The sequence below is a fragment of the Marmota marmota genome, unplaced genomic scaffold (genome assembly GCF_001458135.2).
Source record: "Marmota marmota marmota unplaced genomic scaffold, marMar, whole genome shotgun sequence".
Lineage (NCBI taxonomy): Eukaryota > Metazoa > Chordata > Mammalia > Rodentia > Sciuridae > Marmota > Marmota marmota.
In genome coordinates, this window is record NW_026000026.1 from 680,642 (window position 1) to 705,045 (window position 24,404).

At 49.1% G+C, this 24,404-nt stretch overlaps 1 protein-coding gene and 1 pseudogene across 5 annotated transcripts in view; one reads left to right on the forward strand and one right to left on the reverse strand.

Annotated features, from left to right (window-relative positions):
* Positions 1–24,404, forward strand: part of Gmeb2 (glucocorticoid modulatory element binding protein 2) — a 27,590-nt gene continuing 3,186 nt past the window's right edge. The window contains exons 1-9 of one of the 5 annotated variants that reach the window (XM_015478332.2): positions 1–38; positions 7,135–7,319; positions 13,462–13,559; positions 14,213–14,340; positions 19,404–19,507; positions 21,078–21,235; positions 23,510–23,581; positions 23,839–23,976; positions 24,197–24,319. In XM_015478332.2, the coding sequence (XP_015333818.1) occupies positions 7,189–7,319; positions 13,462–13,559; positions 14,213–14,340; positions 19,404–19,507; positions 21,078–21,235; positions 23,510–23,581; positions 23,839–23,976; positions 24,197–24,319 (952 nt within the window). In that variant the 5' untranslated portion in view covers positions 1–38; positions 7,135–7,188. The other 4 variants (XM_015478325.2, XM_048810640.1, XM_048810641.1 and 1 more) reach the window with 4 other exon arrangements.
* On the reverse strand, positions 18,257–21,069 carry LOC107136138 (annotated as a pseudogene).

The window sequence follows — 24,404 nt, forward strand, 5'->3', positions numbered from 1 at the left end:
GTGAGACTCCTGCCTCAGCCTCCTAGTTGGAATCACAGGTGTGCACCATTATGCCTGGCTTGTTTTTTTTGTGACGGGGTTTGCTGTGTTGCCTAAGATGGGCTCACACTTGTCATCCTCTTGCCTCAGATTCCCAAGTAGCTGGGATTATAGGTGTGCAACTGNCCAGGAACCCACCCATGGGGACCCAGCAGTGGGGACTGTGTGTCCAGGAACCCACCAGTGGGGACCGTGTGACCAGGAACCCACCCATGGGGACCCAGCAGTGGGGACTGTGTGACCAGGAACCTTCCAGGACCGGGCAGTGGAAGCCCCATTCATAGAGACCCAGTGGTGAGAACTGAATCAGTGTGGCTCATGGTTAGTAGCTGTTAGTTCACCTAGTCGATGGTTGCTGACTCTTCAAACACTGTTTTGTCCTACTCAGTTAAAATGAGCTGGTTAAATAAAAACTACCTATAACAAGATCAGCAAACTCCCTGCTCAGAATTTGTTTCTAAAGGCTTTGGGAAGACATCCCTGAGGGATTTGTGTGCCTGCCTTGAGCACTTGCAAAACCAAATGCAGACAGAGCCTTGGAATAAACTGCTGTGTCTGGGCTGTGAAAGGAGGTGGCGGCAGGTAGCACAGGACTGCCTTTGGGTGTGAGCAGCTGGCTGGTGCCTGTCTACCTGACACTGGATGCCTCCAGAGCTCACTGCTGATAGCTTTTGAAGAAGCTGGAAACTTCACATGTTTTGAACTAATTAAAATGTTTCAAAACACTGAGGATCAAAGGAATTATGCCTGTGGACCGGTGGTCATACCCTCTGCTCTCCATGGTGTCATTTCCTTTTTTTTTGAGGTTGTTTTTTTGTTTGTTTGTTTTGGGTACCGGGGATTGAACCTAACCAATCTACATCCATCCCTTTTTATTTTTTATTTCGGGACAGGGTTTTGTTAAGTTGCCCACACTGGCCTCCAACTTGTGAGACTCCTGCCTCAGCCTCCTAGTTGGAATCACAGGTGTGCACCATTATGCCTGGCTTGTTTTTTTTGTGACGGGGTTTGCTGTGTTGCCTAAGATGGGCTCACACTTGTCATCCTCTTGCCTCAGATTCCCAAGTAGCTGGGATTATAGGTGTGCAACTGTACCTCTGCTTCAAAGGAAAATAGTTTTGATTTGCCAGAAGAAAGTCAAATCTTGGAATGGGATGTATTGGCCAACCGAACACTAGCACTTTTATCTTGTTTTTGTACTTACACCCAAGCATCCCGTGTCTGTCCCCCACCCCAGTAGCTGGGGATTGCACCCAGGGCCTTGTGCTGGCTAGGTAAAAGCTCTGCTCATTCATTCTTTTGTATCTGGCTCCTTTATTTGGTATAACGTTTTCAGAGTACCCATATACTAGTAGATATCAGAATTTCATTCGGTTTTGAGGCTGAGTAACTGTGCCGTCTTCTTTTTCTTCGTTCCTGTGTGTGTTTGGGCGTTTCTACTTTTGGCTGTTGTGAGGGCTGTGTTACAAACACTGGTATATAAGTATCTGAACAAAGTCCCTGCTTTCAGTTGCATATCTCCTAGTTACTCTGTGTAACTTTGTTGGTGGGAGCAGAGATGAACCCAGGATCTGAGGCCTGCTGCATGCCACATGTTAGGCAAGCACTCCAGCACTGAGTTGTACCCCACCCTGTTTTCTCTTTGGCTGTCTGAGCTTTTCATCCGCAAATCCAGTGTCATGAAGATGTTGCCCTGAGTTTCCCTCTAATTGTTTTATGGTTTTACTCTTAGGTTTGATCATTTCGAGCTAATTTTTGAGTGTAATGTAAGGTGGTGTGAATTCAGCTTTTATTCTTTCGCATGTGGATGAACAGTCATCCACACCTCAGTTTGAAAGACTGTCCCCATTCCCTATTAAATGGTGTTGGCAGCCTTGCTGGAAATCAGTTGACCATATATGCAAGGGTGCAAGTGTCTTTTGCTAGTTTCAGTTTTAAGAAGATTATATTATTTTTAAAAATATTTTTTAGTTTCAGGTGGACACAATATCTTTATGTTTTATGTGGTGCTGAGGATTGAATCCAGTGCCTCATGCATGCTAGGTGAGCACACTACCACTGAGCCATAGCCGTAGCCTCAGCCCTTAAGAAGATTTTAAAGTGGTAAATCAGCATCCTGGTTTTTGTGTACAGTTGCATGAATTGTTTCATGAGTAGATTCGTGAAGCTATTCTGTGATTAAAGTAGAGAGAGACAGCACCCTGGAAGCCTCCCTGGACCTCCCGTTTGGTCATGTTTGCTGTGGGCTGCACCTGTCCCTGCATTTGTGTGGCCTTGCCTAATAGGAGTCCTGGGGTCCTCTCCTGTGGCACCTCCTATGGGGTTGTCTTTTCTACCCACTTGGTCCTTAGAGATTTATCCAGGTTGTTGATAAATCCATAGTTTATTTCCTGCTGCTTGGTGTTCTCTCTTGTGATACTCTCACCTCCTGAAGGACCTTTAGGTTGTTTTCAGCTTTTGACAGGAGTAATGCTGTCATAAGAAATTGTGTACAGGTTTTCAAGTAGATGTAAGTTTTTTTTTGGGGGGGAGGGTACCGGGGATTGAACTTGGGGGCGCATTCAACCACTGAACCACATCCCCAGCCCTATGTTGTATTTTATTTAGAGACAGGGTCTCACAGAATTTCTTAGCACCTAGCCATTGCTGAGGCTGGCTTTGAACTCTTGATCCTCCTGACTCAGCCTCCCAAGCCACTGAAATTACAGGTGTGCGCCACCATACCCTGGACCCATCCTTATTTTTTCTTTGGTTAAGTTTCTAGTCAAATCTTTTGCCACTTTTAAAAATGGATGCTGTGTAAAAAACCAATAACAACAAAAAATGGGTGCTGAGTCAGGTGTGGTGGTGCACGTCTGTAATCCAGGAAACATTTGGAAAAATCCAGGAAGGCTGAGGCAGGAGGATCACAAGTTCCAGGTCATCCTGGGCAACTTAGCAAGACCCTGTCTCAAAATAAAAAGGACTGGGGATGTGTCTCAGTGGTAAAGCACCCCTGCGTTCAATCCCTGGTACAAATGAATAAATAAGAAAGTAAAAATAAAATAAAGTCGGTGCTGTATTAGTGTTATTTATATATCTCAGATGCAGGTTCTTTATCAGACATATGATTTGCAAATAATTCCTTCCAGTCTGTAGCCTGACTTTTATTCCCCTTTATATTCTTTATTATTTCTATTGTAATATACCTACTTAACTCCACACCCCACCCCCCAATACTGGGGATCAAACCAGGGGCACACTATCACTGAACTGCATCTCTAGCCCATTAAAAAAAAAAAAATTGAGACAGAGTCTCACTAAGTTGTTCAGACTGACCTTCAACTTGGGATCCTGCTGCCTCAGTTTCCTGAGGAGCTGAAATCATAGGTATGTACCTTCTGGCTATATACTTAATTTTAAAAAATTAGTAGCTAATCTCTTAGGGTTGTTGTAGGCTCCTAGCACAATTGAGCTGAAGGTATGGTAGGGTTCCCAAAGCCCTTCTTCTCCTCTGCTCTGATTGACATCCCTAGAGTGGGCTATTGCTGTAGCCCATGAGCCTGCTGACCATGCTGTCCCCCAAAAGCTCCCTCCCATGTGGACACCCTGTGGGTTTGATGGATGTGTAGTGACATCACTGCTGTAGGCAGAGAGCCCCCTGCCCCCAAGCCCTGTGTTCCCCTCTCTCCCCCAGGCCGGTGAAAGTGGATCTTTCTTTTTTGGGGGAAGGGGAGTTACCAGGGATAGAACTCAGGGGCCCTCAACCACTGAGCCACACCCCCAGCCCTATTTTGTATTTTATTAGAGACAGGGTCTCACTGAGTTGCTTATAGCACTTTGCTAAATTGTTGAGGCTGACTTTGAACTCATGTGACCCTCCTGGCTCCGCTTCCCAGGCTGCTGGGATTATGGGCACGTGCCACTGCGCCCAGCCTTGAACACAGGTCTTTCTACTGTCTCCGTGGTTCTGTCTTTTCCAGAGTGAGGCAGCATGGAATCCTGGTGGGGCCTCCTCTGCCCTCTCTCGATTCAGTAAATGCATGTACATTTCCACCGTGTCCTTTAGCACATTGGTAGCTCATTCCTTTTTATCTCTGAGACCTGATCTGATGTCTGGAACATGAACAAGTTGTCTCTTCTGTGGAGGGGAGAAGCAGGGGTCCACATATATTCTCCCTCCCTTTGGGTCCTGGCTATTGTGTGCCTCCTGTGTTGAAAATCCCATCAGGCAGTGTTACAATTGTTGCATCCAGGGTTACAGGTGTTTAGAGAACTCAAGAGGCAAATGGTTTATTGTATTGATTACTTGGGTTACTCTTCCCTCATTCCTGAGGTTCCAGGCCCCTCTTCATTGGTCCTGATTTCTTTTCTGAACTTCCATTGCTCTCTCTTGGAGAGCAGATGATGGTGACCAGTTGTTTTAATTTTCCTTTACCTGGAAATACCTTTATTTTGTCTTCATTCCTGAAAGATCTCACTGGTATAAAATCCCCCCCCCTTTCTTCATTACTCCTCTCTCTTTCCTCATCACTCCTCTCTATCTCCTCTTTTCTCTCTCTGTTCTGTGGCTTGATCCCAGGACCTTGCACATGCTAGACACTGAGCTACATCCCTAGCCCTTCTTATGTTTTTTATTTTTATTTTTTTAAAATATTTTTTTGTTATAGTTGGGTACAATACCTATTTTTTATTAATTTATTTTTATGTGGTGCTAAGGATCGAACCCAGGGCCTCACATGTGCTAGGTGAGCACTCTACCGCTAAGCCACAACCCTAGCCCCTATATCTTTTATTTTGAGACAGGGCCTTGCTAAGCTTCCCAGGCTGGTCTTCAACTTGCTGTCCTCCTGCCTCAGCCTCCTGAGTTGCTGGGATTAGAGGTGTGCTCCACCACACCTGAAAACAGTTATTTTAATACATTAAAAATACTGTTCCCTGTGGGGCTGGGGTTGTGGCTCAGTAGTAGAGTGCTTGCCTAGCATGCATGAGGCCCTGGGTTTGATCCTCAGCACCACATAAATATAAAATAAAGATGTGTCCACCTAAAACTAAAAAAAAATAAATATTTTTTAAAAAATACTGTTCCCTGGGCTGGAGTTATAGCTCAGTGGTAGAGTACTTGCCTAGCGTATGTGAGACACTGGGTTCGATTCTCAGCATCACATATAAATAAGTAAAATAAAGGTCCATCAACAACTAAAAAAATATTTAATCAACAACAAAACACCATTCCCTGCCTTCCAGCCCTTGTGATTTATGAGGACTACTCCATGTTGTTTGAGTTGTCCTGTATGGTAATGCATACTTTTTTTTATCTGTTTCAAGATTTTTCAATGTTGTTTTTGGTTTCTGGCTTGATTATAATGTGGGCGTGTCCATTGGAAGTGTACTGAGTGTTTCAAATGGGCACGTTTATGTCTTTCTAAGTTTGGAAAGTGTTCAGTACTTTGTCCTCTCCCTGGAACTCCAGTGTCACAGTGCTCAGCCTCATGGCTGCTGCTTAACCCTGAGGCTCTGTTTCCTATGTGTTCTAGTATTCTCTGCTGCTCAGGTTTTTTTTTTTTTTTGTACCAGGGATTGAACCCAGGGGCACTTAACCACTGAGCCATATCCCCAATCCTTCTTACATTTTATTTAGAGACAGGGTCGCTAAGTTGCAAGTTTCTTAAGGCCTCACTGAGTTGCTGCAGCTGGCTTCTAATTCATAGTCCTCCTGCCTTAGCTTCCCAGCTGCTGGGATCACAGGTGTGCACTGCCACACCTGACTGGATGTTTTCTTCTGTCTCATGTTCTCTTTCTCCATCCTCTCATCTACATGCTGCTATAGTACCCATCCAGTGATCTTTTATTTTACTTTGGCCACTGCTTATTTTTCAGTGCTGGGGATGGAACCCAAGGTCTCGCATGTGCTGTGCAGTTGCTCTGTACTGAACTGCATGCCCAGCCCTGGTTACTCTACTCGTTGATTCTCAGTTTGGTGGGTGAAAACTTGGGAGTGCTTGCTTACCCTTGGATGTGATGTGGCACCTGCCTGTCTCTTGTTGACTCTAACATAAACCTCAGAGTGAGCAGCTCTTGAGTGTTTTCCCATGAGAGGTGATAGGGCTTTCCTGGCCTCTGTGTGCTAAGCAGTTCTGGATCACACCCTGGACACTTGGGTGTTCTGCCATGAGGTCAAGGCTGTGACCCCACCTCCCCGAAGGTTCAGATGCTCTCACTGCAGCAGGAGCTCCACCTGAGCCTGGAGTGCATGTTTGCAGGCCATCTGTGGCCATACTCGGGTCAGTCAGTCAGTTTTCAGAGTCTGCAGTGCCCCATCTGAGGCCTGGTCCAAGGTTGGGATGACCCAGGCTTTCCCCCGTGGCTGTGTGTAACCAGTCTCACCTTCCTCCTGTCTACTGTGCCACTCTGACTTCGGGACCCCTTCCTTGTCCTCTGCTAGAAACTTAGGACTGTCATGTGTGCCACCACATCTTGTTACTGAGTCTGTCCTATGCCTGAGGGAGAGCGTACAGTGTGGGCACTCATGCCCTGGGGACTGTTGCCCTTAATGTGACAGGGCTTCCCTTTCCTGGGAGTTTTGGTGCTTGCCAGGCCTCTGCCATCATTTCAGGGTTCAGGTAGGGACTTGGGTTTTGCCTGAGGGCGAGACTGGTGAAGACAAAAGATAGTAATGGTAGAATAATGAAAAGCAGGTCATCCCTCTTTCTTTCTGTCCCATATGGGTTTCCCTTTTCACAGCCACAGAGATTACTTATCAGGTGGCTTCTGTCTGTACCTGTGCTCAGTCTTATGGTTTGGGCTGCCCTTGAGATCAGCCAGAGATAGAAGGGAGAATAGCAGCTGGATACCCTGCATTAGAGAATTCACACCTGGAATTCTGGTCTCCCTCCCTGTCCTTTGGGGGAGTGTGGCTCCTGTAGGGGAAAAAGAGTGGCTTTTGCCCCTGCCAACCTCAGACCCTGCAGAGTTCCTGCATTGCTACTGCTGCTTGTCAGAGTAGCAGCTAGGAGCTTGGAGGAGGATCTTTGGAGAAGCAGAGAGGCTGTTTGCTGGGTGTTCTTTTGAGCAGACCTGGAGACCACCCTGCCACCTGTGTTCTGCCTTGTCCAGGATTGGGAACCTGGAAGAGTGACGCTGCAGTCCGAGCGTCCTCTCCTCAGAGCCATGGCTACGCCAGATGTGAGTGTCCACATGGAAGAGGTGGTGGTTGTGACGACCCCAGACACTGCAGCCGACGGCAGTGGTGTGGAGGAGGTGAAGACGGTGCTGGTGACCACGAACCTGGCCCCTCACGGGTAAGGCCTAGCCCTGTGCCTGCTGAGGGTGGTGGGGGCTGGGCGGGGCTGCCTGGAGGTTTCTTTGAATGTGGTGGTTCTCAGCCTGGACTCAGCCTTTCTTTAAGTGCCAGCTATAGAATGAACAGCATTGAATGTGAGGATCAGTGAAAGCTTGGGTGGCACAGTAGCTCCTTGGTGTAGCCACCATGTTCCCAGAAATACCTGGCATTTCTCTTGAGTAGTGGAACAGTGGGGACAGCTGGAGACTTTTTTTTAAAGAGGTGAAGGTGAAGCGCCAGTGTCTGCCTTGACATTCCTCATGAGACTGAGTACTTTCCCACTTCTTGGATCAGAGGTCTGCCTTGAGCATTAGCATCCGAGTGAGTGCTGGCTTCCGTTTGCCACCCACAGGCAGGGTTGTTAGGACGGGTAGATGGCTCCTGCCTGACTGGGGATGAGGCAAGCAGGGTAGTCAGCCTGGAGAGGGCTGCTGAGCCCCATGCTCTTCCCACCAGAGGGCCTAACTCCCAGGCTAAGGCTCACCTGGCCTAGCTCGCGTGTGTATCCTGCTGCCTGGGCCTCCCAGGGGGTGTGGACATGCTTTTGTCTCTTCACTCTCTGTAGCTTGTTTTTGCAGTGCTGAGGAGTGAACATGGGGTCTTGTGTGTGCCAGATAAGCTCTTCACCATAGAACCTCTCAGAGGGAGGCTCTAGACCACTCCCTTTTGCTTCGTGCTGCTTGTGTGAGTGGCTTGCTGGCAGCTTTGTGGTGGGGCTGGCCTCAGTCCGCTTTCCTCCTCCAGCATTGGGCACCGTGCATCCATCTCCCTCCTGGGGCAGAGTGGAGGCTGGTGCCGCAGTTGAGCAGGATTGGCCCCAGAACTCGTGAGTCCTGGGTGCATGATCCTCCCTGTTCTGTGGGTGTGGCCAAGGCCCTGGCAGGCTTCTGGGAGGGCCTTCCTGCAGAGTTACCCGTGAGGTTCTCCTTTGATCTTTGTCAGCACCTTGGCACATAGCTTAGAGGTGTCCTGCACATGCTCTGCTGCTTCCTCCCCAGCCTGACCCAGAGCAGTGCCCATGTCTCCTCACCTAGATTGTGAGTGGCTTGATAAGAGAGTGTCAGAAGTGGCACTGGGTCAGGGAAACCTGTGTGGCTTCCTTCTAGCACCTTGGGGCTGCTGTGGGGAGCCCATTGCCACACCTTCCAGCTTCAGCACTTCTCACCCAGGAACTTGGGGAAGGAGCCTCCAGGGAGGGCCAGCTCTACATGGGAAGTCTCCAGCTGCTGGGGATGATGCCATGTAGCCCACATCAGGGGCCTTCAATATTATTATCTGTAGGCCTTTCTTCTTGGGCTGTTATCTTCTTATACAGTTGTGAACTTAAAGAGCTGTGTCCCCTGTGAATATCCTGCACTCTCTGTAAGTTCTGTGTGCAAGAGAATGGTCATCTGGCTGCTGGTGACAGTGACTGACCCCTGGGGCTCTCCTGAATGTGTGCTTCAGCTGGCACAGGCCCTCAGAATTAAGGTGTTGTGTTTGTTTCCTTTATTTCCTGTCCTCATTAGAGAAAGTGGCTGCTGTGGACCGGCTTTGCTCTGTCAACACCCAAGTTCAGGTCCTTTTCTATGTTGGTCACTTTTGTTGTGTAAGGAACCACCTCAAACTTGGTGGCTTAGGACACAGATATGGATTCTTGCAGTTGGACAAGGACTGCTGCTTTCTGTGGTCTGGCTGCCTGACTGCCCCATGGTGAGCTGGGGTGTTCCTGGAGCCTCAGTCACTATCTGGTTGACAGGCTGGTGTTCTGGTGGCTGTCGTGATGGCTCACCTCTGCCTGCCAGCCTCTTGTCCTCCATCTGGTGGCCTGGACTTCTTTCCCAGGTGTTTTTCTTTCTCTTTCTCCTATACATCCCATTGCTGAAGCTTGTTACACAGCTGTGCCCAGGTTCAGGGTGGACTAAGGCTGCCTCTGGATGGGAGAGTTGCAGGATGCTGTGGCTGCTTCTGTAGTCTGCCACCATCCTCTGCACAGCCACTCCATTCCCCAGGACTCAGCAGGGTCTTCTCTAGCTGTGGCACCTGGCTTCAGTTCCATAGCCTTGCAGGCCACCTCAGGTCTAGGTGCAGTTGAAACATCTCTTGATCCAGAGATTCTTGAACTGAAACTATAGTTGCTTCCCCTTCCCACACCTAGCATGCAGGGTCAGGCAGGCCACACACCAGGTAGACAGTCCTGCTCAAAAGCTACATGGTGAGATCTTTGAGAATGGCCTGTCTTTTGGGGCAGAGCCTTTCGCCACACATGGCCTTGAAAGTCCTTGAACCAAGGCCCTCAGCCCCATTGTGGTGGCATTTGCTCAGATGCTGTTTACTTGGATAGTTGTTGTCAAGTGAGAAATGGGAGATGTGAAATAGTTTGACCCCTGGACTCCCTGTAAATTCTGTGTGCAAGAGAATGGTCATCTGGCAGCACTGCAGCTTGGGAGCCCTTTCTGCACTGTCTGGAGGTGTTCTCCCTGAGAATCTCCCATTTTTAGGCACGTGTTCCACCTTCTGAGTTGCCTCGGTGCAGGGTTTTATTTCTGCACCACGTCACAGCAGCTACAGATGCCTCTGCCCCTTCTTGCTTCTGCTGATGGTTCTGTGCCACTCACAAGACTTGAGCATCCACCCTGCACGTCCCTGCATTAGATACTTTTCCTGCATAGTAAATCACTACAAAACTTAGTGGCTTGGCCAGGCGTAGTGGCATACCTGTGATCCTAGTTGCTCAGGAGGCCAAGGTGGGAGGACCGCATCCTCAAGGCCAGCCTGGCAACTTAGTGAGACGCTGTCTCAAATTAAAAAGTAAAATGAGCTGTGGAGTGTGGCTCACTGTTTATCTAGCGCATCTGAGGTCCTGGGCCTAATTCCCAGTACTACTAAAGAAAAAAAAAACAACTTGATGGTTTAAAGTAACTAGTGTCTGTCATTTTTTATGGCTTGGTGAGTTGGTCTAGGCCTGGCTACTGGATGTCTGAGTGGCCTCACTGGGACACTTGCCTGAAGTGCCTTCATAGTATAGTAGCAGGAGTGGGGACTACAAAGCCTCTCATGTCCCCTTGTTCAAAGCTGGTCAAAATTTGTTCTTAGTCAAGTCGGGTGAGGAGCAGGAGCTGTTCATTCGATGCTGTTCATTCTCCATCATATCTCTTGATGGAGATGGAAGAGCCATGAGGATCAGAGGCCTTTCCCGGCTGTGGTCCTCTGGTGCCAGATTGCTCTGTTCTGCCTTGATCTTTTCTATAGGTTAGGAGGGGTCCTCTGTGTGCATCTCCTGGGGAGGCACCACATGGCCTCTGAGGCAGGTTGACCTACATGAAGCTCTTCTTTTTTAGTGGGACTTACCTATTTTCTATTAGATTTGCTTTTTTTCGCTTTTGCAACTGGGGATTGAATGCAGGGGTGCTCTACCACTGAACTACCCCCTGCCCTTGTTATGTTTTATCTTGAGACAGGGTTTTACTGAGTTGCCCAGGCTAGTCTGGAACATGTACCCTCCTGCCTCAGCCTCCTGAGTCCTGGAGAAGACAGGTGTATGTGGATTTGCCCCTGTGTGTGTGTGTGTGTGTGTGTGTGTGTAAGAAGATGGAGCAGAGCTAGTTGGCTGCATTGTGGACACTGCTCTCTTTCCTGGCGGGTGTTCAGGGAGAACTTAGGAGTGCTCCACCTCTAGAGCCTGGCAGGCCTGTCCATCAACCTGCTATAAGCACCCTTGCTGCAGAGAATGGAGCGGCTCTGCATGGTAAGCCCAGAGTGGGCATGTGTACTGTAATGGACATTTTTCAAGTGAAGAGTGAACCAGAATGCCTATTAATTAGCATCTTACCCAGGGGCCATGGAGGAGTCCTGAGGGCTGTCCTGTGGAAGGCCTCATCCTGTCTGTAGGTGTACCTCTGCCTCTGTTGGCACCAAACCTGGTTTCCTCTGCCATCTCCATCTAATGCTTACTCTTTATTTGCTTGAGGCCCAGGGTATGTTTCCTAGTGACCCCCAGTAGCCTGATAGAAGCTTCCTGCCTTTCTTCCCTCTCCGACTGCCTCTGAGGAATGTGTTCCGCCATCTGCCATGCAGGGCACATGTTCCTATTTGGCCATGTCCTACCCCTGGCTCAGGAACACTGCTTCCTTTTCTGAGTTCCTGCAGCCTTTTTGGAGTTCCGGTGTTTCCAGTAAATATTATTCTTCATATTGGAGTCACTCTTGTGTGAGTATGTCGTGCTGGGGTGGAACCAGGGCCTTGGACATGCTAGCTGGGCACGTGCTCCACCACTGGACTACATCTCCAGCTGGAGTCATTCTTTTTAAAAAAAAAAAAAAAAGATGTTGACGGACCTTTATTTTATTCACTTATTTATGTGCGGTGCTGAGAATCGAACCCAGCGCCTCACACATGCTAAGCAAGCGCTCTACCCCTGAGCCACAACCACAGCCCCTGGAGTCATTCTTAACTGCCCTGAAAGCAAGTTTCAAATTTGTATTTTAATCAACTCCCATTTCTGCCCTGGTTTGTGGTGAAAATAAAACCCCTGAGCCCACTCAGGCTTCATCTAGCCTATCCACATTGCCTCCCCAAGGCTTCAGAAACCAGAGGACTTTCTGCCCCAGACCCTTCTGCAAGGACTGTTTGAGTCCCATTGTTGTGAGTGTGTGAACTGATTCCTGAGGTGGGATGTTGGGTCCAGGGCATGTGCTTTCTAGCTGTAGGCATAACCCCTCACAGGTTTTCCTTTGCAGTGCTGGGCCATTGCTGTGCCACATCCTTGCATCAGTGGTGCTGGTCTGCCTCCTCTCAACCTTCCCCATGTACCAATTGGCCATGCTTCCATGCCAGGACTGTCTGGGAAGGAAGCATCTCTTGTTCCTTGTTTGCACTTCTTAGGAGTAACGAGAGGTCTTTTTGCAGATTCTCCAAGGCTCTGGTTGAGGCCTCCAACCTCTGCCAGGCTGTAGGGCTGACTGTGGCTCCTCTGTGTGGTAGGGAACCAGCCATTTATCTTACCTATATTGTGGACATTTCTTTTAAGTTCTCTCTTTTATTTTTTTCATACCAGGGATTGAACCCAGGGATGCTCAACTGCTAAGCCACATCCCCATCCCTTTTTGTTTTTTATTTTGAGACAGAATTTCCCTAAGTTGTATATGGCCTTGCTAAGTTGCTGGAGTTGGCTTTGAACTTGTGATTCTCCTGCCTCATTCTCCAGAGCTGCTGGGATTATAGTCATGTGCCAGTGCAACCAGTTTACCTTTACTTTTGATTTGTCCATAATTTATTTTGGGTATAAGATGAAAGTTGACTGTGGTAATTTTTTTTTTCTCTTCCAAAAATTTTATATTTTGTGGGCTGTAGCCTCTTTGGAGTTCAGGTGAGAGTGGCTTGTTGGTAGAGGCCCTGGTTCAATTCCCAGCACTGCAGATAAAAAAAAAAGAGAGAGAGAAAAGAAAAGAAATTATATTTTCTGATAATTTGTATAACTGCATGGGATCATTATGATGGAAATAAAAACTTTAGTAAAGAAAGAAATGGAGGTTTAGAATTCCTGCTTTGAGCATTTATACTTCCATAAATCCATTAGGCTGGCCTTGCTTTCCAGCGCTGTTCTGGGCATTAGCGTAAGGAGAGCAGAACACTAGGTGTGTGTCCTTGTGGGGGCAGCAGGCAACACCTCTTAGCACACTGGCCCAGACCTGGCAGCAATGCATCTCTGGAGGAGGCCGAGCTGTTGGCACAAGTGTCCTGAGCACATGTGCTCCAGGTATGCTGGGGCTGTAGGTCATGCTTGGTGCTCTCATGGTCCCTTTCCTTTTTTAAATATTTTTTTAGTTGTTGACAGACCTTTATTTTATTTATTTTTTAAAATATTTTTTAGTTGTAGTTGGACACAATTCCTTTATTTTAATGTGGTGCTGAGGATCGAACGCAGCGCCTTGCATGTGCTAGGCAAGTGCTCTACCGCTGAGCCATAACCCCAGCCCTATTTTATTTATTTTTTATGCAGTACTGAGAGTCGAACCCAGTGCCTCACATGCCGGGCAAGTGCGCTTCCACTGAGCCCCAGCCCCAGCCCCAGCCCCTGACGGTCTCTTTTTTCTCTCTCCCACCCCCCCACTGCTCACCAGGGGTGACCTGGCAGAAGACAATGTGGACACAGAAAACGCAGCTGCTGCTGCCGCCGCAGCCTTCACAGCCTCCTCGCAGCTCAAGGAGGCCGTGTTAGGTAGGGAGCCACGTAAGGTGGGCAGCCACGACAGTGGGGAGCTGGCCTTCTGCCTCCTTTGCAGATGCAGGATGGAACAGCCGGCAACTGAAATGGGTAGTACCCAGGGCTCGTGAAGCCCTTTGTGGGCTGGGTGGGGCCCTAGGTCCTCCTGGGTGTGGCCAGGCATATGTAATGAACCCTTTCCCTGCTTGTGGCTGGTGGGAGGGCAGGGGGGGTCACCTGTGTCTTGCAGCACTCTCCTTTGGGGATTCTCTGTGCCTGTTGCTGATCCTGGCAGTGAGTGGCAGTAGATGGTCTTTTAGCACCTGTGGGACTTGGTGTTACCAGATAAAAAGCCCTCAGTTTCTAAGGTCTGGTTTCCCTAACAAGGTTCCAACTAAAGCTTGATTCATCCCCGTAGGTGACTCTTGAGTCCAGCCACAGTTACTGGGGTTCCTGAACACTGCTGTAGTCTGATGTGCTCTGTAGATCCTTCTGGAGTGCTGATGGGCTGATGAGGACCCTGCCTTTTTGGCTCACTTGGGTCTTCCTGGATTTAGTGTGGGTTTCCAGGTTGACAACCAGTGCTTTCTGCATTGTAAGAAGTACTTTGGAGAGGTCACAACTGATTTTGTGTTTCTGCCCTTCCCTGTCCATGTGCCTGTGAGAAGTGAAGATGGCTGAAGAGGGGGAAAGCTTGGAGGCTGAGATTGTGTATCCCATTACCTGCGGAGACAGCAGAGCCAACCTGATTTGGAGGAAGTTCGTTTGCCCTGGCATCAATGTGAAATGTGTTCAGGTGAGAGCCACCACAGACATTTGCTGGACCCCTATTCCGGGATCCTGTGCCTGGGAGGAGGAGGAAGAAGCTAGGAGCCAGCCTCAAGGACAGGATTGCAGCTGTGGGCACAATGGGGAATGCCTCCAGCAGGAGTAGTTCTCATTTCTGGAGGGATGCAGGTGGAAGGCAGCACTGTGTGCAGTGTATGGTCCTGTGGTGGAGACCAGTTGAGAATGGCTTTGTTTGGCAGACTGAGGTGTGTGCTTTAAAGAGACTCATTCACTGGCAGGGGAAGATGATGAGAAAGGCATTCTCCTCTGGCATTCTGCTTGTCCCTTTCCCAGATGCACCTTATGTTGAAAACAGTTAAAATGTTCATTAAGATTTTCACGAAGCAGAGCCAGGTGTGGTGACACACAGCTGTAGTGTCAGCTCCTTGGGAGGCTGATGCAGGAGGATTGCTTGAGCATAGGAGTTCAAGTCCAGTCTAGGTAACATAGACATTCTTAAAAAAAAAAAAAAAAAAAAAAAGTCGTCTGGGCATAGTGATACATACCTGTGATCCCAGCAGCCCAGGAGGCTGATACAGGAGGTTCGTGAATTCAAAGCCAGCCTTAGCAACTCAGCAAGACCCTGTCTGTAAATAAAATATTTAAAAATCTGGGGATGTGGCTCAGTGGTTAAGTACCCTTGCGTTCAATCCCTGACAAAAAACAAACAAAAACAAAACAAAGTCAAAGATATATATTGTATATGTATGTATATTGAACTCGGGGCACTTGAACACTGAGCCACATCCCCAGACCTATTTTGTGCTTTATTTAGAGACAGGGTCTCATTGAGTTGCTTAGTGCTTCACCATTGCTGAGGCTGGCTTTGAACTTGCGATCCTCCTGTCTCAGCTTCCCAAGCAGCTGGGATTATAGGTATGTGCCATAGCACCCAGCCCCCAAAGATATTTTTAAAAAGCATCTTCCAGATGTGTCTTTACACGTGACTGAAAGGGAGAAGTTGTCAGGACCCAGGCCTGAGTTAGGGCAGAGTCCAGCTTTTGTTGGAGAGCCTTGCGTGGGGTGGGTTTCTCAATCTTGCAGGCTGGGTGAGAAGACCAGACTGTCCTCCACTCCCAAGGGATGTGGGGGCTTGATCCCTCTAGAGCCATCTGCCAGAGAGTTCTGCTGAGTATGTCCTTCCAGCCTCACCTTGCCCACAGCAAGGAGGCACTGTCTCCAGGCTGGGCACCAGAGGCAAAGGGTGGCCTGCTGCCATTCACACATGGTCTGTGTGGCCCAGTGGCTTCTGGCTGACAGTCCTCAGGATTTGATAGAGGCAGATGAAAAGCCCTGTTTGCAGGAAAGCATCCTTATATCAGGCTTTAAGTAATTTCCACAACATGCTAAGAAAAGGAGCAGCTCACAGTGTAACAAACCAAAACACTGGACACAAGAAGTGGTCACCCCGAGCAAGTGCCTTCAGAGAGGCTCCAGCAGGGGTTGGGACCCACAGAGGTTTCAGCTTGTTCTGTAATATTGGGTATCGAATCTAGGGCCTCATATGAGATATGTTAGACTGAGCTAACCTCTGGCCCTAAGTGTCGGAATTTTAAGACACAGAACATAAAATAATTGTTTAATTTATTTCAAGAAATAAAGAGAAGCTTGAATACAGTAAAGAATAAACAAATTTGATGAAAGCACAACTAGAAATGAAGAATAGAATTAGAATTAAATACTTGGTTGATTGGCATCAGAGCAGATTAGACATAACTAAAGAGATGACTGGTGAACTGGAAGACACAACCAAAGAATTCAGCCAGAGTATTCTCCACAGAAGAAAGAAGGTGGAAAATAGAAGCAGGAGAAAATCCACCATGTCTGTTTGCAAAGAGGGTGTGAGTGCCTCATGGCCATGGGAGGGTGTCAGTCCACAGTTCAAGGGACCTCACAAAGTCCACAGTGGATTAAAAAAAAAATTTCACTGCCTCCACCCAGGACAATTTAACCTACAGGTAAATAACAGTGAGCTGGAGTGCAGGTTAGTGGCAGAACACTTGCCTCATATACTGGGTTTAATCCCTAACTCAGCAAAAAAATTTAAAAATGGGGCCATGGGCTTTCACTGAAGTAGGAGCTGGGCATGATGACCACACCTGTAACCCAGCAACTTGGGAAGCTGAGCAGGAGGAATGCAAGTTCAAGGCCAACCTGGACAACTTAGCAAGACCCTGTCTCAAAAGGAAAAAGTGCTCGAGTTGCAGCTCAGTGGTAGAGCACTCCTGAGTTCAATCCCCAGTGCTGCAAAAGAAAACCAAAAGCAAACAGCTCAAGTAGGACAGAAATCTGTGAGTCTCTATTTACTGCAATGTACTCCATGTCATTTTCTCGCACACAGTAAGTGCACAGGGTGGAGTGGAGTGCTCATGTTAGAATGCCAGACATGAAGGAGTGACAACTGGGAATGCCAACGCTCAGTCCATCCTCATGGACCACTTGCAAAAATGGAGGGCAGTAGCTGCAGTGGGAAAGCCTGCCAGACACCGCCACGTCCAGGTGAGGGATGTCTGCCTCACCCGCATCGGGATGTATGGGCAGGAGTTTTTGACTGCCCCTGAGAAGATCCAGACACAAATCGAGGCACCTGACCTATATGCTTGGCAATGAGAAGGCTCAGAAAGACCAAGAAAGGCTGGGGAGCTGCTCCATCATGAGGAGCCTGCAGAGATGCTGTGGCCATATGCATCAGTCCTGGGTCAAGTGACCATCAGGGAAGCGCAGTCACTGGTCTGAACATGGATTGCAGACTAGGTGGTGGTACCCCTGAGAGCTGCCCTCTGGCTATGCTGAAGTACCTTATTTATAGGGAACACATGCAAATGGTCTGGGGTCCAGCATCAAAGGCCTAGAAGAGGGTGTACGTCCATGCACACGCCTGGATGAGGGGAGCATGGAGGGCCAGTCAGTTGCAGAAAGCCTGCTGCAAGGACAGCAGAGCTTCTTGGATTGTCCTTACAGTTAATAAACAGAAAAAATAAATAGGCTGTAACATAACATCACAGTCATGTTGAAATGAGAGAAGCACAGGGATGGAGAAGACCCTCAAGATGGCTGGCAGCAGACCTTTGCCCTGAAGGAAGAGTCCAAAAGCAGTGGGGCAGAAGCCAGAGGTGGTAGGCTGGGTGCTCCCTGTGTCAAGGGAGAACAGGTGCCTATGGCGAAGTCATCTCTGGAAATTCATTTTCAGGCATAACTGAGTTGCTACCAACAGATCCTCACTGAAGGATGTTCTGAATGTGTTTCAGGCAGAGGAAAGAGATCCCAGATGGAAGTGTCCACTGTTCAAGGGACCTTCATGTGAGAGACATGTCCTGGTATCCTGGGAGGGTCTAAAGATAAGCACTGGCCACACAGCAGTGCTCAGGAAGCCCTGAGCTCTGATGGCCTAGGCATAGCATACAGGGCCACAGGAGAGGACAGAGCTGCAGAGAAGAACCTGGAACCAGAGAGAGCAGCCATCCCAAAGGAGGGCAAGAAGGGAAAGGGACCTCTAGAGCCCATGAGGCTGGTGGACCAAAGCCTGGAGCAAAATCAGGCCAGGTGGGCACTGTCCAGCACAGCCTCAGGCAGGAGAAGGCTGGTGGCAGATCCAGGCTCGCAGAGGCCATGCCTGCCTCTGAGGATTTAAGGCAGCATAATGTGGCTGAGGGGTCTTTCCATCCTGATGGGCTGCATGGAGGTGGCCTTCTCAACTGCAGCCTCAGGTATCGAGAGAGGAGTGCAGAACTCATGGGGTGTGGAGCACCATCCCCACCAGCACTGCCTGCCCAGGCACTCTGCTTGGGTGGCAGGTGCCAGGATAAGGCAGCCCCAGGACCCAGCAACTCCTCCATCCCCAGTTTGCTTGTTTTCTAAGGAAACAACTTTTTTTTTTTTTTTTTAAACACTCTCTGCCAAGTTTTATTAAAGAAAAATTTTACATATTTCACTTTTCACCAGTCTGTTCTGGCATGCTTCTAATGATATCAGAATCACTGGATCAATGATAGTGTGCACACACTGTAGTATTTTCCACATGCTGTGCCCAGTTCAATATTGGGCCACTGTAGTGATGGACACCAGTTTTGGCCAACATGGCAAAGTATTCTATTTCAAATTTCCTCAAAGCTGGACAGTTGTTGGCGAGGATGACCAATTTCGCTTTGCCCTGTCTGATCATCTTCAGAGTTTGCTTGTACCTCAGTACGTACTTTCCACTTTTCATAACAAGCTGCAGCCGAGAGTTCATTGACTCCAGAGACTTTTGCATCTTTTTTGCGGCCACCATCTTCCTGCCATAGAGCTAGAAAGAGGAAACAACATTTTTTTTTTTAAAGAGAGACAGAGAATTTTTTTTTTTTTTTTAATATTTATTTTTTAGTTTTCGGCAGACACAACATCTTTCTTTGTATGTGGTGCTGAGGATCGAACCCAGGGCCTTACACGTGCTAGGTGAGCGCTCTACTGTTGAGCCACAACCCCAGCCCCAGGAAACAACATTCTATTTTCATCCTTTGGTTCTAATAATTGCTTACTTACTAGGATTGAATAGGATATTTTACCTTCTCAGCAGGGAGGACGGTCCCCTGACTTTGAAATGGTCATGTGTGAGCCTCATGCAGGATGGGGTGCTGTTTCTTGCTCTGTGGCCTGGCCTGGCAGCAGGGGTCATTCGTAGTGCTTGTGATTTTTTATTAACGTTACATTTTTATGATGTAAGGTGTGTATATTATTTTTAAGGTTTGCTCAGACTGTCTGGAGGAAGAGTGCGCCACAGGCTTTTTTGCATTTGGTCAGCTCAGCCCTCCCCATTCCCAGACACATTGCACTTGTGGGCAGCAGCATGCCAAGTATGCGTACAGGACTGGGCCTACTCCACTGGAGCACTCTGTGGCAAGGCTGGGGCTTCAGAGCCTCAAAGAGGCTCTCCTGCCTACCATGAACCCTGGTGCAGGCTCCAGCAGCAGAGCAGAGCAGGGGAGGACAGGCTGTAGCCCTCTCAGACCAGAGTCCAGGCTGAGTTGACCCTGACCTCTTTGCTTTCTGCAGTATGACGAGCATGTGATTAGCCCCAAGGAGTTTGTGCACCTGGCGGGGAAGTCCACTCTGAAGGACTGGAAAAGAGCCATCCGGATGAATGGTATCATGCTCAGGTGGGTACCTGTAGGTGCACATGGGGGTGGCTCACAGCCCTTGCTTTTCCCCTTTGGTTCTGGATTTTTGAAAAGCTGTGTGTTAGATGTGGTGGGTGCATATAGCTCTTTCCGCTCTGCTCACGCCTTACAGAGTATGGGTCCACTCAGCAGGGACACTGTCAGACTTTTAGCATTGTTTTTGTTTGTTTTTTGCCAGGTCTCATTTTATTTTTCACCCATTCTTCACTTGGGGCCTCTGGTGACTGTCACTGTTAAAAAGTTAAGGGCTATCCTGGTGTCTGCCTCAGGTAGGCACCCAGGTCAAGCTCAGCATGGTCTTCTATATCAGCCTTATTTCTTTTTGTCCTCATTTAAAAAAAAATTTCTAGGGGCATTAAAATCATACATAGTGGTGGGATTCCTGATGCCATGTTTATGTGTGCACATAACACAATTGGTCAGGCTTGTTCCCCAGCAACTTCCTTTCCCTGCCCTCCTCCCTCCCTTCTCCCCTTCTCCCCTCCCATATATATATATATATATGTGTGTGTGTGTGTATGTGTATATGTATATGTGTATATGTATATTTACTTGTAGATGGACACAATACCTTTATTTTGTTTATTTTCTTTAATGTGGTGCCAGGGATCGAATCCAGTGCCTCATGATGCTAGGCAAGTGCTCTACCACTAAACCACAATCCCAGCCCCTCTCCCCTCCCTTTTTGTCTTACTTTTGCCGCAGTCTCATGCGGACTACACAGATAGCTGGTAAACCTTGCTGGCTTGCGTTCTTTGTGACCTGTGAGCCATAACTGGTCTGTGTACCTGGAGGTGTGGGTGTTGCAGAGAGGGGGCCCCCAGCCAGTATCCACCTTGCCTCCTGGGAAGATGCCCTTCTCTGTGCAGAGTGAGAGTTTGGCTTCGGGGCCTGTCACCAGCCCCAGAACATTCCCCACACCTCTCAGCCAGTCCCACCCAGGAGCCTCTGGTTTTCTCGAACATGGTGGGTGGGCTAGGGAGGCGTGTTGTGAGCTGTACATGTGTCTAAGGCCAGGTCTGCCCAAAGGCTCAGCATGGTGGGAGCCCCTGACCTTGTTTACAGTCGTGGCAGGCTTGCTGAGAAATGCCAGACCAGGTCTGGGACCTGGGAAGGCAGGTCCTCAGGATGTGCAGTGGTCATGAGCACTCTCCTGCAGTTGCTGGCCTCCTTTCCTGTCTGCCTTTTGAAGGCCCAGGCCTCTCCTGAGAGAGTGGCTCCCATGTCTCTGACTCAGAACTGGCCACAGGTGATGCAGTGGACTAAGCCATCTCCCCTGGGTCTTCAGTTACAGCATGGACTGGGCACCTCCAGATGTCTGCCGGCCAGTGCATATGTCTCCTTCCTATGGACAGGGCCCTGAATGGGGGGCAGAGCCCTGCATCTGCAGCACGTTCTCATTGGAACTTCACAACTTTATGTGCCCGGGAGAGTGCGGTTCCCCTCCCACCTCAAGAGACCCTGGCAGTTTAGCTGGACGGCCCAAGTCAGGGTGGGGAATGAATTGTATTGGGCTGGGTCTCACCTGGGTTCTTGGTCCTCTTCACAGGAAGATCATGGACTCAGGGGAGCTGGACTTCTACCAGCATGACAAGGTCTGCTCCAACACCTGCCGCAGCACAAAGATAGACCTCTCGGGGGCCCGTGTGTCCCTGAGCAGCCCCACGGCCACAGAGTACCTCCCACTCACACCTGCTGCAGCGGATGGTAGGTAGAGGAATAGGAGGAAGGTCTCACAGACTGACCTCCTCTGGCTGCCTTGGTGCCTCCTGCCCCTCCCTCTCTCACAAAGGAAGTCTGGTGATTGCTAGGTTTATGGAACCGGAGATGGTCACCTTTGTCTTGACAGGAGTGTGTGGAATCCTGAAGGGACTGCCTGTGTCCCGGCCTCCTCCCTCTCCCAGCCCTTCCCACATTTGGAACAGTGCCCCTCAGTGCTTGTGGCTTTTAGAGCAGCTTGTAGCTCTCTCTTCTGGCAGCTTGGATGCTGGTGATGATCTGGATTGTTCTTCCATAGGGATAAGGTGTTCCTGGGATTCCTTTCAGCTTCTTTTTTTGAAAAATATTTTTAGTTGTAGTTGGGCACAGTACCTTTATTTTATTTATTTATTTATTTTTATGTGTTGCTGAGGACTGAACCCAGCGCCTCGCACATGCTAGGGGAGTGCTCTACTGCTGAGCCACAACCCCAGACCTTTCTTCCAACTTCTTCTTCTTCTTCTTCTTCTTTTTTTTTTTTAATATGGACACAATATCTTTATTTATTTAATTTATTTATATTTTATGTGGTGCTCAGGATGAAACCCAGTACCTCACAAATGTGAGGCAAGCGCTCTGCCAATGAGCTGTAACCCTGGCCCCTTCTTCCAGCTTCTTGAAGGAGAAGTGTTCTTTTTTCTTTCTTTGATGGTGGTGCGGGGTGCTTGGGGATTGAACCAGGCCTCTCAGCTACATCCCCACCCCAAGCCCTTTTTATTTTATTCTGAGATTTTTTTTTTTTTTCTTCATTCCTTTTTTTTTTTTTTTTTTGTTCTGGAGATTGAATACAGGGCATATCACTGAGCTGTCCTTTTTATTTTTAGACAGTGTCTTGTTAAGTTGCTGAGGCTGGCCTAAAACTTGTGATTCTCCTATCTCAGCCTCCCAAGTTGCTGGGATGACAGGCATAGCCTCCGTGCCTGATTTGAGAAAGTCTTCTTAAACCAAGGCTGTATCAAGGTTGGGTCCTGAGTCCCCATCGTGTTACCTAGCAATGTCTGGCAGTGCTTTCTTTCTAGCACTGTCTCTTGCTATGCCTAAGTTGTCACTCCATGGCATTGGGTGGAGTAAGCTCCTGTGTGATGGGGTGGTCCTGTCATTCATTCCAGATGGGCTGATGGTAGGGGCTTCAGTGGTCCCTGGTTGGAGGAGAATGGGGCCCATGGTGGCCTGAGGCCTTGTTGTTCCCCACATCCTTCTCTGTGTTCTGCCTGGTAGGTGGGCTGAGTCCTGAGCAGCATAGGGACGTTGCCTGTGGTGGTCGGGAGCTGGCTATTGTCAGCCTTTCCTTGGTTAGTGGCTACAGTTTGCAACATTCTGAGGGTACCTTCTGCTTAGCCCTTTCCTGGACCACAGCTCCAGGCCAGATGTTTGAAGTCTGGCAAGCATGAGGAGGCATGCAGTCAGCATCCTAGGCAGCATACCCAGGGCTTGGCTCAGACTCTCTGCCCTGCCTTATTAAAGTGGGCTGTGGGTGATCAGCCAGGATAGGTGGGCACCCCTTTACTTAGGTCTGTTCCACCCAAGAAAGGCACAGTCAGGGACAAGGTATATCTGGGCTGCTTTAGCCTGAATCTCTGAGAACCTTTGGCTTGTCTCTGGGTAGTCAGAGAAAGGTGGTACACCTGCCCAAGCCATGACAAGTGTTGGCTCATGCCTCACTTGATTCCAACACATCTTTGATGAGGGCAGAGCTGGCATAGGCTGGAAAGTTACCAAAACATCTGTCTGTTTCCGGGTCTGCTTCTTAGCCAGGCCTGGGCATGAAGCCTGTTGGAAACTCCAGGACGCAAATACAAACTACAGACAGTTACGGTTTGTAGCTACTGGAAATGTACTTGGGACAAGCCAGAATAGATGACTTGTCTTTCTTGATTTAGAAAAGTAGAAATATGATTGATTCATGTTAAGATCATGGTGGCATAATGAAAGATAGACAGTGGTAAAAAGAAAGCTAGGGTGACTGGTTCCACACCCATCTGTGGGGCCACATGGGCAGGAATCTCCACCAGCCCCTGCATCGAATCACACAGTGATGGGTGGAGGGCTGTTTCCTGTTCTTTGTCCTGTGTGTGTGTTCAAAGAAGTCATTCAAGTAACCCGGACATAAGGCAGGGAGTCCTTTGGTTGCTCTAGTCAGGCACAGCCTCGGGAGGGAGGCAGGACCTCCAGGTGTGGGAGCTGCCCCACGTCACACTCACCACGGCTCCACTCTGCTCGTAGTGAATGGCTCTCCTGCCACCATCACCATAGAGACATGTGAGGACCCCAGCGACTGGACCACAGCCATTGGAGGTATGTCCCTGTAGGCTTTCACAAGTGCACATAGTGGGGAAGCTGTCATCCGTACTCTGGCCATCATTGTCCCAGCGGGGGCGGGGGGTGGTGGTGGTGGTGGTGGTTAAGACAGAGCTCAGCCACTGGCCCGTTAGACATGTGCTGTAACATGCCCTGACCTCCCTGGGCAGTGTCCTTATGGCTGTCCAGGGCAGCAGTGCTCTTACTACTCACCCAACCTCTTCCTGCTCACTCGACCTCTTCTTCCCCAACAGATGACACATTTGCCTTCTGGCGGGGGCTAAAGGATGCTGGCCTGCTGGACGAGGTCATTCAAGAATTCCAGCAGGAACTGGAGGAAACTATGAAAGGCCTGCAGCAGAGGGTGCAGGACCCTCCCCTGCAGCTCCGAGGTAAGGGAGATTGAGCTGCCCCCTTGCTGGCTCCCCCAGGCCCTGCTGTGTAGCTGGGACAGAGGCCTGCTGTGCTGAGGGGACTGGGGCGGGGTGTGTGCAGCCTGTGTTCTAGACATCTGTGGAGCTGGCTCCTGCCAATGCAGCCCTGAGGAGCTGGCCTCTGAATGGGCTGGATGGGGCCTGGGTGTTCACCAAGTGCCTGCATTGCTCCTTTCAGATGCTGTCCTCCTCAACAACATTGTACAGAACTTTGGCATGCTGGACCTAGTAAAGAAGGTGCTGGCCAGCCACAAGTGTCAAATGGACCGCTCTCGGGAGCAGTATGCCCGGGACCTGGCAGGTACACCAGCAACAGATGGGGGGATCGGGGTGTCCACGGCTACCTCTGGGCTTCTCTCTGTCATAGCTGTGCATGTGAGCTTTTC